General features: G+C 52.5%; 1 protein-coding gene across 2 annotated transcripts; it reads right to left on the reverse strand.

Annotated features, from left to right (window-relative positions):
* Window positions 1–1,195: 1,195 nt before the first annotated feature.
* On the reverse strand, window positions 1,196–13,200 carry LOC119564246 (phospholipase A2 inhibitor and Ly6/PLAUR domain-containing protein). 2 transcript variants are annotated; one of them, XM_037883535.2, is made up of 6 exons: window positions 12,825–13,200; window positions 10,418–10,544; window positions 7,984–8,106; window positions 5,886–6,050; window positions 3,542–3,682; window positions 1,196–2,511 (listed from the first exon to the last, which is right to left on the reverse strand). In XM_037883535.2, exons 2-6 carry the CDS (start codon window positions 10,470–10,472, stop codon window positions 2,324–2,326), a joined length of 672 nt encoding a protein of 223 aa, XP_037739463.1. In that variant the 5' UTR covers window positions 10,473–10,544; window positions 12,825–13,200; the 3' UTR covers window positions 1,196–2,323. The 2 variants fall into 2 exon arrangements, with proteins under 2 accessions (XP_037739463.1, XP_043391152.1); XM_043535217.1 differs by having other exon boundaries at window positions 10,418–10,547; window positions 12,825–13,111.
* Window positions 13,201–14,808: the final 1,608 nt, after the last annotated feature.

Genomic DNA, 14,808 nt, shown 5'->3' on the forward strand with positions numbered 1-14,808 from the left:
CTACAAAGAGTTTTGTTTCGAGGTTTTGGGGGGGACTTTGTGCCGGCCCCTCTCCACGGGAGGGGTGGATTTCACACACACGTTCTGGAGTCAGTTTGGGGAGTTTCTGGCTGCTGTGTGGATGCTGGAAGGCCCACGGCTGTTGTGGTAGGTGCTGAGCTAGTACAGGGATGGGCAGGGTGTAAAACCAAGAGCGAGCGAGATTGCCTTGTAACCCACTTCTCACACCAGTATCCCACCGCTGACACCAGTGTCACCCTCTCTGCTGTGTGGCAGCAAAACTTATGACCTTGAAAGCCAGTTTCCCATCATTCTCCCCAGCTCTGGTTGTTAGTGACTTTGAGGGCAGCTGTATTTTTCACTTTCCATTTCTTGGGCACATCGACTTTCCCCAGAATTGCTGAGCAAGGGTCATGTCAATACAATGGCACATAAAATGAGATAAGGGCAGGGTGGAAGCTTTATCCCCTGACTCCCAGGAACCAGGCAGTTTCCTTACTTGGCTTTGGCCTCAAGCCAGGAATGTTTCCTGCAAATATGACAATTGCCCTGAGCTCCTGTGTAATGTTGCTCGACAGCTGATAATCGGCTCCCTCACCCCATCGTAACGCTGGCTGACGCTCGCTCTGCACTCTGCTCCCCCAGCCCCCAACCCGTGCAGCTGCCCTGGGGCTAAACCCCAAAGTAAATGTTCTGCATCGATTCCAGCCCCATTTCACAACAGTGGGGTCATCTGCCCTGCAGGTCGGCGTGGGTGCCAAATCAGGCCTACAGGGCAGACGGGGCCTGTGCTGCCCCACCCTAGAAGTGGCTGCATCTCAGCGCCGGGTAAAGGATCCCTGTATAAACAGCCCCCATGTCCCACCCCAGAGACAGTTGCATCTCAGTGCTGGGTGACCAGCAGTGTGGACCTTGTAGTGGAGACCCCGCAGGGTCCCAGAGCTTGGGCTTCAGCCTGGGTGCAAAGTGAAACCTACATTCTATGTTCAAAGAACATCATATGGGGTGCCCGGTGTGTACATATACACAGACAGCCAAGCAAAGTCTTATATGTTTATGCCCAAATAAATTTGTTAGTCTTTAAGGTGCCACAGGACTCCTCATTTTATATGGCTACTGCGTCTGACAGGGCCCCAGTCTCCTGCGGACGGGCTCAGCAACAAGCAACCCGAACGTAACCACACACCGGGGGCTTTATTTAGGATTCTGATTTATTCGGTGAATTTGCAAATCCACAGAGAGATTCCAGCCAGCCACGAGGTACTGGGACAGACGCACACACCCATACACCGTGCAGATCCTTGACTACGCAGCGGCCAAGGGTCAGTGCAACTGGAAATCCAGCCTTTATTCTGTAGCCCATCGAGCCAGCATTAGCATTCATTTCATTCGGCAGTAGCCCAAGGAACCCACAGGCCTGTCTCCTGTAAGACGCTGAGTGCAGCTGTTAGGATAAGGCTTGGGGCCTACGAACTCTGGCACAGATAAATGGCCCAACAATCACCCCTAAGTTCTGGGGGACTGGGGATAGAGTCTTTAAGGGGGAGGTTTCTCCATAACGACACCAGCCAGCCACAGGGACGTGAGCTAACACCGGCGTTGGGATGCTGTAGGACGGGAACATCTGCAGATGTCTGACCACAAGCCGGCCATGGCAAGGAATTGACATGTCTGATAATAAGCTGAGATCACTAACATACTAACCTATAGGAGACGGGACCCCAACATTGGCAGGGTGAGGAGAGACAGATCAGGAAGAGGGGAGAACCCCCTAAGGAATAGGCATTAGGCCCAGTGACGTCGGGGTAACATTATAAAAGTTGTACCCCAGCCTGTGGGCAGGAGGCGGGCGAGATGTAGCATTTGGGGGGTGCCTGGACCACGGCACCAGCTGGTGATGAGGAAGGTGATGGTGATGAGGAAGACGATGACTAACATTTCCGGTTGTTCTGCAAGGGGCGGTGTGGATGTTGGGCGGGGCGGGTGGGCATTCTGTCTTACCGCTGTCCTCCGGGCGTGTGGGACTCTGCTACAGATGCTGATCAATGATTAGAAATACAGGAGGGTTCCTCCAGTGCGAGGGCTGCGACCGGCCCCAGCGGGGTCCCCAGCTGAACGGCAATTTTAAGAACGCTGGGGCGGATCTAGGCACCAGAACCTGTTGGACCTCCCAGTGATCCCTGCAAATTTGTAAGTAATCAATAGAATTAACGAACGATATATTAGTTGGGCTCCAATGGGCAGGAATCGGGTGCTGCGGGGCCCGTGCAGGGCCGGGCTCAGGAGAGCAGCTTCCCCAGCAGCACCCAGTCAGGCCAGGCAGTTAGACGGCAGAGGGGAATTGCTCCAGAGCCAGATCGATGGTTACTGTCTCCGCAGGTGTGGAGGTCACCTTTCTGAAGACGTACACGTAGTCTTCCAAAGGCAGGGAGATTCCAGGGGTAAGGTCTTTTATAGATGTAGTAGCACACCCTTTGCCAGAAAATCCTGATATATCCAAAGCAGGAACACCTGGAGAAGAAGATGGACCCGAGGGAGGAAACCAGCCTGTTATGAGGCGGGAGCAGCTCTGGTTCCTTCTCTGCCCCCAGAACCTCTGTCTCCACCATCCAGCAGTTCCCGCCTCTGCCGCCCGGTCCCACCCGCCCGGTGCTCTCCCTGGTCCCCGGCAGCCCCAACCGCTCAGTTCAGTTATTTTATAAACACCCCGAAGCGCTGGGAGTCCTGGGCACACACTGAGAACAGGAGCTTCCGCACTGAGCAGTGGCTTAGCTCCACCTTAAACATACAGCGGGTGGGGTCTAGTGGTCAGAGCAGTGGGGGCTGCTGGGTTCCCTCCCCAGCTCGGAGAGGGGGCAGGGTCTAGTGAGTTAGAGCAGTGTGTGGGAGGGCTGGAATCAGGACTCCTGGGTTCTCTCTCCAGCCCTCACAGGAGACTGGGGGCTAGCGATTAGAGCAGGGGGGCTGGGAGCCAGGACTCCTGGGTTCTCTCCCCAGCTCTGCATCATTGACATAACAACCCTTCCCGTGGCAAGAGACGGTGTTGTCATAACTCCAGGAGCCGGGCAGCATCACTGAGATGGGGGAGCTGGTCTGGAAGGGAAAATTTCCCAATTCCTCTCTCCTTGCCCCCAGCCAAAAACCCCTCTTGGCCGCCCCCACCCTCCCAAAGCTTCAGCACAGCCCGAGGATCTGGGAGACTCTAGGGGCCTGTCTACACTACAGCTTGGGCAGGTACAAGTTATGTCACTCCAGGGTGTGAATAAGCCACCTCCTTCAGCGGTGTAAGTTACGCCACCCTAAGTGCCGGTGCCCACTTCCCGCTGCCATCCCCACCGCTGCTCGCGGAGGTGGTTTTATTACGCCGACCGGAGAGTTCTCGCCCGTCAGCACAAAGCGTCTTCACCGGATGCGGTACAATGGCACCGCGGTCGCCCTTCTAGTGTAGACTGGCCCTAGGTTTCACCAGCCCTTTGGGGAGTTCCCGAGGCGTGAGGTTCCCGGGGTCGCTCCCGCACTGTGGCCAGCTGGCAGCATTTACCTTTGGCTCGAAACCCAGCGAAATCAACGCAATAGTTCTCATCCCCTGTACAAGGGGTGATTTGGCTGTTGCATGAATTAGAGTTCAGATCAAAGCAGGTGGGGCACTGTAGCCCGTTCCCGGCGGTGTTCTCCTCGGGCACTGAGAACCGAGAGAGAGAGAGACATGGTCACAGGGTGGGTTAAACTTCATTCAAATTGCAAGGCGTGCCCGCCGACCTGCACTGGTCAAGCATGCGAAGGCCCCACCCCAGCCTGAGAGCATTGCTCCGTCTGTCTATCACACGGCAACCTCTGAATCTGGCAGCCGATCAATTCCAGCATTTCCAGGTACTTTCTAGGCCAGGGGTTCTCAAACTGGGGGTTAGGACCCCTCAGGGGGTTGCGAGGTTATTACATGGGGGGTTGTGAGCTGTCAGCCTCAAACCCAAACCCCGCTTTGCATCCAGCATTTATAATGGTGTTAAATATATTAAAAAGTGTTTTTAATTTATATGAGGGGTCACACTCAGAGGCTTGCTGTGTGAAAGGGGTCACCAGTACAAAGGTTTGAGAACCACTGTTCTAGGAACTCAGGGCCACCTGAGTGGAAGAAATCGGAAACACCCTCCTGCCATCTGATCAGAGCGGCCACCTCTGCAACTGTCTCAGATCAAACACCTGTTTGATGGCCCCACTGACATCCCCAAGCCCCCATCTCCACTTTGCCCAGTGTACACAGTTACACCCGGAATGACTCATCTCTCAGACAAAGAGACGGAGGACAGTGGGGGCGAGGGGGAATGGGGAAGGAGGGGTTTGGGAGTGGGGCATTGAACCCATGGCAAACCAGGGGCATTCCACAGGCTTTATGCAGATATGCTTATGACTATGACTATGACATAACTGTAATATGCTTTATGCAAAATACTTCACGTGATCGATCACTGGAAAAATTGTAATCTACTGAATTGGGTTTTCTCATTTGCATGCAGGTATCATCTTTGTAGATGGTTACGAACATGGAGTATAACCCTGTGTTATTTACGTAGCCCTGCTAAGTGAGGGCCCTGAAGGGTACTTAAGGAACTCGGTGGCCCATTGGTGAACAAACAATGACCTGTAAATGGACTTGTTTTTCCTGTAAGCCTGTGATGGGCCCTGCAAAAGCATGAGACTGTCTCTGGATTCCTGATGCTGGAATCCATCTTGGATGCTTTTTTTTCCCACAAGAGCAGAGAAGTAGTTTAAACTGAGCACAAAGGATTCCCGCCTTTCGCAAAACCTATATAAAGGCGGGAAGCCAAACAACAGAGGCGGCTGCCAGTCGTGAGCACACCCCTGCTTACCAGCCAAGACTTCTGTGAAAATGAACATGGGGAAAGGGCAGAGCCTAGACTGGGAGTGAGTCTAGTCTGTGAAAGTGATTATTAGAACAGCTGTTAGGTAAGATATTACATGTAACAAGTTTCTTTAGTGTATTCAACTTAGCTTGCGTGTTTGTTTATTTTGCCTAGTAACCTACCTACCTACCTACCCAGCAATCCTGGACCCTGGATCCGTGTTGTAGCAGGCTAGTGTATCTGGCTCAGCAAGACAGGGATCTGGGGGTACTGTCAGACTGCTGCCAAGCTGGCAGGGAAAACAGACTCAGGGGGGTCTCAGCACATCAGGTGACAGCACCAAGGGGGTCCCAGTGACCAAACTCATCGCTGTTTTAAAAAAGCCACACTCACCTCTTCTTCCTGGTTAGCTGGTCTGTCGCCGACTCTCCGTTCCCCCCCCGCCCCCAGCTTGTTACCCCTTTTATCCCAACCCGGAGACTTTCAACAAGTCCGTCTCCTATTCCCAACCCAGCCTCCGAGCAGGTGCAGAAACGTTTGCTATACCAGCAACCCCTCCTCCCTTTGTCCCTGCCCGCCCGGAGCAAGCTGTGCCCCTTGGGGCCGATATCCCAGCCGTGTGTGTTCTCCCCCCACATCTCTGCGACGCCGGCGATGTCCCAGCTGTGATCACTCACCCGTCTGATTTCACATGGGCCCAGACTGCTCCACCCCTGGTTTGGAGACCTGCCAGCTACAGCTATTTCAATGGCATTCGAGTGAATGGACATTGTGGGCAAGAAAGGGGAGAAATGGTCACAAATACAATCGTGTCGGGGCTTTTCCAAACGAACCATTCGACTGTTACAATTGGTGGGGGGACGTAAGATTTGCTGGGGTGTGAATTGACCCTGCGCCAGCCTGCCACAGCCTAGCTGCCATGTGTGCCCTGCTGACGCGCGTGAACGCTTCGTTAATGTGCTTTGAGCTAGTGCCCTTCCAACAAGCCATGAAACGGCACCATAAAAACAGATCTCTACGTACCTGGCAATACAGCCGAGTTACAGTCGTCTGTGTTGCACTGTGCGATGTTGACCCGCACATACTTGCCATTCCCAAGAGTGACAGTAATGGGGCCTTTTATGAAAGCAGTGAAGCCACCTAGACAGCCTTTGAAGACGCTTGTGGACTTTGCCCCATCTGCTGTAGCTAAAAAAACAAAGAACAGAACTGAGAGGCTGGGAGGGGAACCTTGAGGCGGAGCAGGGAGGTTATTTTACCTCCGAGTTTGGCCCTGGGGTGACGTTGCTGGGAGCCCGTGCCCAGTTCTGGCACCCACCATTCCAGAAAGAGTTTGCACACTTGGGGAGGGGTCAGAGAAGAGCCATGAGGATGATTAAAGGGCTAGAAAACCTGCATTAGAGCAAGAGGTGCCAGGAGCTCCATCCATGTAGCTGAACACAGAGCAGATTCAGGGGTGACGTAGTCCCCGTCTGCCAGAACCCACCCAGGGAACAAACATTTACTAACGGGCTCCTCAGTCGGGCGGTGGAAGGTCGGACGCCATCCAGTGGCCTGGGAGTTGGAGCCAGACAGACTCAGACTGGAAATAAGGCGACTGTCTCACAGGGAGGGTGATTAACCACTGGGACAATCTCCCAAGGGCCGTGGTGATTCTTCTTCAGTGACAATTTGTAAAGCCAGATGGGATGCTCTTCTCCCACCTCTGCTCTTGGGGCTATCTGTGAACCCGAGTTAGCCACGCCCTGGTCTCAGCATCTGCACTGCTAAGCCTCCCGGGGGTTCGATCCACCCGGACACCGCCAGGCCGGTGCTGCACTAACCCCGGGGCAGCTTTAGGCCTTTTGCAGGCATGTCCCATGGTTGTTAGCACTGCCCTGAGCTGTGCAGTTCTCTGCCGTGAGTCTCTGTGACGGCGTCTCTGCTTGACAGCCAGGTAGAGACGAAGCCGGCTGCAGGGAAAGTGGAGTTTTGTCGATAAACCAGAAGGTGATTTCGCTGCAGCAGAAGTGAGTAGGCAGGAGGGCAGGAAAACATGGCCCCCAAGGAATTATGGGAAGGCATTGGAGGACTATTGGCAACTGTGTGAAATAAGCTAGTTTACAGCTGTGTCCCCACTGCAAAGTTAAAGTGGAACCCGGGTCGAAGCTACACCTTGAACTGCACAGCCAGCCTGAGCTCACAGCTCATGTCCACTCAGGTTAAAGGGTCTGAGTGTGGTTAATAGGGACGGTGGCGGGGGTTAGAGCTAAACCCCGGGTCATGGCCCACATTAACTGCAGTGAAGCCATACCCTGAGTGGGTGGAAGTTTTAATAAGCCCATTTGTGACTGTGCTGGGAAAATTTCCTGACTGTGGTCAGAAGGGTGTTGGGGGGGGGATAGATAGATAGATCACATTAAAGCTGATTTGTGCTATGCATCCTTCTTACAGGGTAAATGAAAGGAAACATTAAATCTCTTTAATTCAAAGGAAGGATGAACAAAACCAGGTCTGTAACTAAGGTTTTCAATTTCAAAAGGGCAAACGTTGAGAAGGGAACTAGTGAAATCCGCTGGCCTGATCCCAGGGAGTTGAAAATGGAGAAGGTTTGGGATCTCTTGAAGTCAAACAGGCAGAAACTATCTTAAATTTGCATCCCAAGCAAGGAGAAAAATCTTGTCAGGCCGGGCTCCAGCAGGTGACTAAGAGGTTCAGAGAGGATTCTGGGAGCCCGGTAGCGTACAAGGGGTCTCACTGCCAAGTTCCTTTTTTTAACATAATTCAGAACGTGCATTTCCACCCAAAGCAGCTTCGCTTGCTGCAGCGCAGCCGTCCATTGTGGAGCTGAAAACGTAGTGAATAAAAATCCATAACTAAAGCCCAAGGGGTGAGATCCTGGCCCCACTGAAGTCAAGGGGAGATCTGCAACTGGCTCCAAGGGGCAGGATTTCAGACCGCCAAGTCTTCCGTTCACAACACTGTAATGTTGCCTGCACAAATCAAGCGTCGAGCCCGGACTGAGTGTTCTGTGCCGGGGGGATGTGCTTTGTGGATGGATTGTGCTGGGGGTGGCCTTAGCGATGAGGATGTGTCAGACTGTGGGGTAGGATGTGCCTGGATTGACGGCAATGTCACCTACCCATGGTATTTTCTTCTGCCGCCGTAACGCAGCCGCCTTCAGCCGTGTCTACTGTGCAGGTCCCTGCTGGAGACTGGCAGGAGTCTGCTGAGCCATAGCACTCTTGGCATGTCACTGTTTGTGCTGGAGAAAGAAGAACACGTGTTTCCTTTTTACTGTGGCGTAACAGTGTCACTCTGACACGTCCCTTAGCCCCAAGTCTTCCCCCTCTGCTCCAAACCAGCCGAGGGGTTAACGGAGCCAGTTTCCTCTGGGACACTCGGCAATTGCACAATTTCAGCCGCCCTGGGCCAGGGTACCCAGGGGGTCAGTACGGGGACGGGTGAAGGGGATGGTGCTCTTCCCAAGCTCCTCCCACAAATTCAGCTCCGCCCACCCAAGATCTCATTCCTGTTTTAAAGGTATTCACAGTACCGGAGAGTCGCTCACTTCTCAGCGTGCGTTGCCTGAATCCATTGCACCACCCAGGGCTCCTTGCAGCCCCACATTGCCCTCACAAATTCGAGTTCCCCTCCCATCTCCTGCTATAGCAGGATCACCAGGCTCAGACCCTCACCCCGTACCTAACACCAGGGGCTCTGTGTACCCTCCATTCCCCTGCCCCGTACCAAGGTCTCCTATTCTCTCCCCATGCCAGGGGTTCTGTGTGCCCCCCATTCCCGTCCCCCATACCTGGGTCCCCCATTCTCCCCCCATGCCAGGGGTTCTGTGTGCCCTCCTCCGCTCCCGCCCCCCATCATCCGTCTTTCTGCCTGGGAGATCAGCCGCTCAGGGTGTAACATGTTAAGCTCCATGGGGACGCTGGACAGACCTGGGCTGGGGGGTGTTGATGGCTGGAAGGTATCAATGGCCCCATCAACCGGTTCTTTGATCTACACACAGCTACAGAGGGGGTTGAAGGTCTGGCTAGGCTGGCCAGACTCCAACAGCTCTGTGTGTCCCCGATTACCCTCTTCCGGTTTTCTGATTCCGTCTCCCGCTCCCCAAAATCAATAGGGTTCTGCCCAGTGATGTCTAGAACATCCCCTGCAATTTAGGAGTTGATGGAACGCAGCATTCAAAAGTTACTTCATTGCACAGAAATAGGGAAATGCCATTGAGGTGAGTGCGGCCAGGTTGTCTGGGCTGCCAGCCGGCCAGCAGAGGGGTCTGACGGAAAGGTTTGGGGTGCAGAAGCCAGCTGTCTTGGCCCTTAGCTTCGCAGGGATTGTTCCCCTTTGGGAAGGCTCTGTGATGGGCTGGCCCCCAGTTTTACAGCCAGTTACAGGCCCTAGGCTTAAGTTAAAGCCAACTTTGCCCACACCCCTCTGGATCAGCCCAGCCATTTGCAGTATGTGGGGGATGGCAAGGATGGAAATTGCCAGGAAAAAACTGTGTTAAACAGCACAAAGGGACGTTCATTGTCTCTTGTTCCCCGAATTACCATTGATACAAGTCATATTAACCACAGCGCACGGACCTCTTGGGGACATGTAAGTGGAGAATCTCTGCCCTTCTGTCCTTATGTGCAGCGCCCTGCACACAAGCTGTGTAAGTGCAACATCTTCACAACTTTTCTTGTAGAGAGTCTAAGAGTTTCAGGCTCTGATGCTGATCTAGTCTGAGCTCCGGCCTAGCCCAAGGCAGAAAACCTCGCCCAGCCCTTCCTCCATGCAGCCCATATCTGATGGTCGAGCTAGAGCCAATCTTTCAGAAGGACGTCCAATCCCAATGTACAGAGACCAAGAGATGGAGAATCCCCACCCCCACCCCCACCCCCACCCCCACCCCTCCTTGAGAAGCTGGTGCCCGGATTAATTCCACCTTGGTCTGATGTAAATTCAACTCCCACCATTGGATCTCATTCTGCCTCTGTTTGCTTGGTTGGAGAGCCCTCTGCTACCGGAAATTGTAGGCCTGATTCCAGGTTACACTCAGTCCCCTAGCAGTGTAATTTACTCCTCTATTAATTCCCCTTCATGCTGCCAAAGCAGTGCAGAGGGGCCATCGTGGGAATAAGAATTCAGGGCAGTGTCCAGTCACGATGTCCCTCAGGTCCACGCCCAATAGATGGGTTGCTATGTCTGCGGCACTTGGGGAATTCACACCCTGAGCACTGCAGTGTGACCAGTCTAACCCCTGGGAGAGATGGAGGTCGATGGGTGAATGCTTCCCTCAACTCGGCTACCGTCGCTCAGGGAGGGGAGTTCCTAGAGGGATGGAAAACCCCGTCCACTGGGACACGAGGCATCTTCACTACGGGGCTCTGCTGGCCCAGCCACAGCTCTGTGGCTAAGCCACAACAGCAGCCCTAGTGTAGACAGGGCCCTATACCCCACACAGAGCTAATCCCCCCTCCCTGCACATGCTGGATGTTCCCCTGACTGGGGATCCATGGGGGGTAAAGTGTCCAAGTCCAGGCGGGTTTCAATGGACACAGCAGCGGGTGACTCACCTTGTGCACTCGTAGCTAGGAGAGCAGGGAGAAGGCAGAGGAGGAAGGAAACCATCCTGGTGCTGGCAGGCCCACGGGGCTGGGCTCGGAGCCGAACGGGGCCTTCTCTCGGCTGACACAGCGAGCTCTGCTGGGGGGAGGAGGAGAGAGTCAAGAGCGAAATGAGGATGGAAAGGGACTTAGAGCCGAGATTCAGGGGGGGAAAGCACCAGGCAACAGAGCTGCACAAATAACCGATTTTTTGGTTCACTGGCAGTTCTCAAAGATCGGGGGGTGGAGGGATCTTTTTTGGTGGGCCCAAAATTCTCATCTAACTAAAAAGCCAGGAAAAAATGGCTTTGTTTCATTTTCAAATATTTCAAAATATTTTTAAATTGGTTTTAAAATAAAAATTGCTGTCAATTTTGAAATGAAAAGACACAAATCAAAACATTTAATTCTGGAACTGTCCAGACAAAACGTTTCCTTTTTTCAGAATTTGTTTTTCTAGAATTTTTTCCAGCTGAAGAAATGCAGAGAAATCGACACAAATTCGTGAAACGTTTCAGTCGCCCCAAACCTGCATTTTTCAGTGGAGAAAAGTTTCGGTTGGAAAATTTCTCCCAGCTCCCCCATGGCCCAGACAGGCCTCGCCGTAGCAGAGTGGGGGCTCCGGGACACCGGAGAAGGGCGCTCCGCGGGGCAATCTTCGGCATAGTCATGGCTCCGGACAGAATCGTGGTGACCAGCAAAGCGCAGATGTCAGATGGAGCCAGTGACAGTCACGGGGACATGACCTGCCCCTGCCTCTCGTCCTGTTTCACCAAATCGCTTCAATGTGGAAGGAAACAGTTAAACAGCAAGTCAGCCGCAGCCTGTGTGCTTATTGCCAGACGGCCAGGGCCCCAGCAAGCCTATGGGTCCATTGACTTCAACAGTTACGCTGGTGTAAACCGGCTGGGATCTGCCCTATTGACTCCAATGGAGCTGTGGCCGATTGACCCCAGCTGGGGATCGGGCCCAGTTTTCACTCCCTCCTCCGTATTTGCTCCAGGTCTGCACCGTCCCTTCTGACATGGGGCGACCAGCACGGCCTGTGGGGCCCCAGGGTCAGAGCATCCTGCCGATCTGCAGAGGGGCCCTACAGTGTTTCCACATTATCTCCACCCCCTTGGCTGGCCCAACGGCTTCTTCACTTTCCTCTTCTGCAGCGAGCTGAGGTGTCCATTGATCCTCCTACGGGGATGCTCCGGTCCCTTCCCTGGATCAGCCCGGTTCGGCTGTAACCTGTCATGTCTCGGAGGCTTCAGACCCCCACCCTGCCCATGTGCGTTAGTTTGCATTGATCAAAACTGAACTTCATCTGCCATCACGTTGCCCGTTGACCCAGCTCCGTTCGATCTCCCTCAAGTTCCCAACTAGCCTCAATACATTGCCTTCTCTGCAGATTTCACCACTTCCTCGCTCACCCCCATCAGATCATCTGAGTACCGTGAACGCTGGGTCTAGCACAGAGCCTGGAGGCCTCCACTTTTAAGCTTTTCCCATCACACAAAATTCCCTTGAATTCCGGCTCTGTTTTCTAGAGACACCAGGTGGGGGGAAGAGACGAGCTTCCGAGCGACACCGAGCTCTGCTGCGGGTCAGCGGAGCTCGACAGCTCGTGTCTCTCCCCAGCAGAAGCTGGTCCAATAAAAACTTTTCCCTCCCCCACCTTGTCTCTCTAATATCCCGGGACCCGAATGGCTACAACAACGCTGCAAACTCCTGTTTTCTGGCTGTTGACTTGTTTCTGCTCCAAGACAGTTCCTTGCCTACCACCCCAGGATGGCTTCGATTCCTTCCTGCCCTATGACAGGTTTCAGAGTGACAGCCGTGTTAGTCTGTATTCGCAAAAAGAACAGGAGGACTTGTGGCACCTTAGAGACTAACCAATTTATTTGAGCGTAAGCTTTCATGAGCTACAGCTCACTTCATTGGATGCATCTGATGAAGTGAGCTGTAGCTCACGAAAGCTTACGCTCAAATAAATTGGTTTGTCTCTAAGGTGCCACAAGTCCTCCTTTTCTTTTTACTGCCCTATGGCGAGGGACTGTGCTGAAGTCTTTTTGACAGTCCAAATCAAGTACATCAACTGGCTCTTCTCTGCTCCCTGAACCTGGGATGTTCAAAGCATCTGAACGGAGTCCGAAGCCTGACTCCCGGGCAGTGTCAGCAGATGCTGGCCCCCTCGCTGCCATTTTTGCCTTTCAAAAGTTCCCTATTTCATTCACACACAATTCCATGAGTGGGGCTTCTTTTCCTTTGGAAAACTTGACCCGCTTTATCCCTGGAGCATGCATTTGAAATATATCTCCATCCTTTACACTCTTTCAGCAGATCATCAGTGATTACAAGCAATAATTTAACACACCTTAAAAACTCTTACCTTCAGCCGCACAACGGTTCCGTTCACCTCCAAGTTCTCTGTAGTATCAAAGAGATGCACTAACCTGTCTGGCACGGACCCTTTCCTCTCTATATAGTCCAAAAACGCAACCAGATTAATCTAGAAACTGCGAGTAACCGTGAATGATTGACTGAAATGTAGTAAATTGCACGACCCCTATACCTGGGCACTCCCTCTTTAAATACAATTCGGACTGACCCTTTCTCAATCCAGCAGCTGTTGTTTTATTGAACTTGTCCCATACAGTCTGCTGGTTTGTGTAACAGAGATAAGAGGTGATACTCAGCTTAGTCACAAGGGTAGAGGTGTGACCATTTGCATATCAGAGGTGTTTATCCAGATCCTGAGGTGCTGTAAATGATAGAGGAACCGGAAAATTCACAGCAGCTGGGATCTGGCTCCACTGATTCCATTGAAGCAACGGCCAATTGACACCAAATGGGGGTGGGGTGAGATTGTCAGAATGAAGCTAAGGACGGCCATGGAGTTGGCTCCATGAGGACAGCTCTCCTTCCACTCCCAGAACAGGTTGTTAAATTCCTTCTCATTAAATTGAGCGTAAGCAGAGTCAGGATGAGCTCTACCCTGACATCTGGTGACGAGTCATGGTGGGTTGTGGAAAAGAACTTCAGGGGCTGATCTCATTTGCATACGCACACCCACCCTGCCTAGATGGTCACTTTGGCTGCTGTAGGAGCCCCAGTTTCTCTGGGGCCAGGAGTAAACTGTTATTATCCTGATTATGTGACCCAAGGACAGCAGAACTGTACTTGGCCTTTTGTTATGATGAAGGGACTCGCCATCAACTAAAAGAAAAGGAGTACTTGTGGCACCTTAGAGACTAACCAATTTATTTGAGCATAAGCTTTTGTGAGCTACAGCTCACTTCATCGGATGCATGCTGTGGAAAGTGTAGAAGATCTTATATACACACAAAGCATAAAAAAATATCTCCCCCCACCCCACTCTCCTGCTGGTAATAGCTTATCTAAAGTGATCACTTTAGATAAGCTATTACCAGCAGGAGAGCGGGGTGGGAGGAGGTATTTTTTCATGCTTTGTGTGTATATAATAAGATCTTCTGTACTTTCCACAGTATGCATCCGATGAAGTGAGCTGTAGCTCACAAAAGCTTATGCTCAGATAAATTGGTTAGTCTCTAAGGTGCCACAAGTCCTCCTTTTCCTTTTGCAAATACAGACTAACACAGCTGTTACTCTGAAACCTGCCATCAACTAAGTAGCACTCGCTAGTCAAGGGACATGGGTTCCAAAACTCAGTAGATAGGGGAAGGAAGGGATCATTTTAGGCCAGTAGGGCACCACCACCCCCCCGGAGTCGAAATCACTGAGTACTGTGTTAAATAGTAGGGGGCCTGAAGATATATTGGTGAGTGACTCGCAGGATGGCTACCTGGGAAGAGCAGCTGGTGGAGTGGCTCGCTGGACGACTACCGGAGAGGAGCGGCTGGCGGTGAAGGTTGCAGCAGAGACCCACAGAAAAGCGGTGCAGTTGGGCTGTTGGAGCATGTAAGGTGCCCCTTTACTCCCCCCACCCCCTCCATTTCCACACAGGCTGGGGGTGTTAAAACTCTGCAGGTGAACTTTTGAACTCTGGGCTCACCAAGGACAGAGACTGAGACTTTTGGGTTGCTGGACTTTGGGGTTGTTGGACTTTTGGGACTTTGGGGACTTTTGGGTTGCTGGACTCAAGAACCAAAGGGAAAGGGACACGGCCCAATTTGTTTAGGGCGGGGTTTTGCTCATGGGTTGTGTTATGAATCCTGATGTTGGTGTTTCCCCCAACATAATGCCACATTGTTTCTCTCTGTTGTTAAAAGGCTTTTGCTACACTCAGACTCTGTGCTTGTGAGAGGAGAAGTATTGCCTCTTAGAGGGGGGTGGTATTGCCCAGGGGGGGTATATATTTGTCCCCGGTCACTCAGTGGGGGCTCGAGCCAGTT

This window comes from Chelonia mydas, chromosome 24 (assembly GCF_015237465.2).
Source record: "Chelonia mydas isolate rCheMyd1 chromosome 24, rCheMyd1.pri.v2, whole genome shotgun sequence".
Classification (NCBI taxonomy): Eukaryota; Metazoa; Chordata; order Testudines; family Cheloniidae; genus Chelonia; species Chelonia mydas.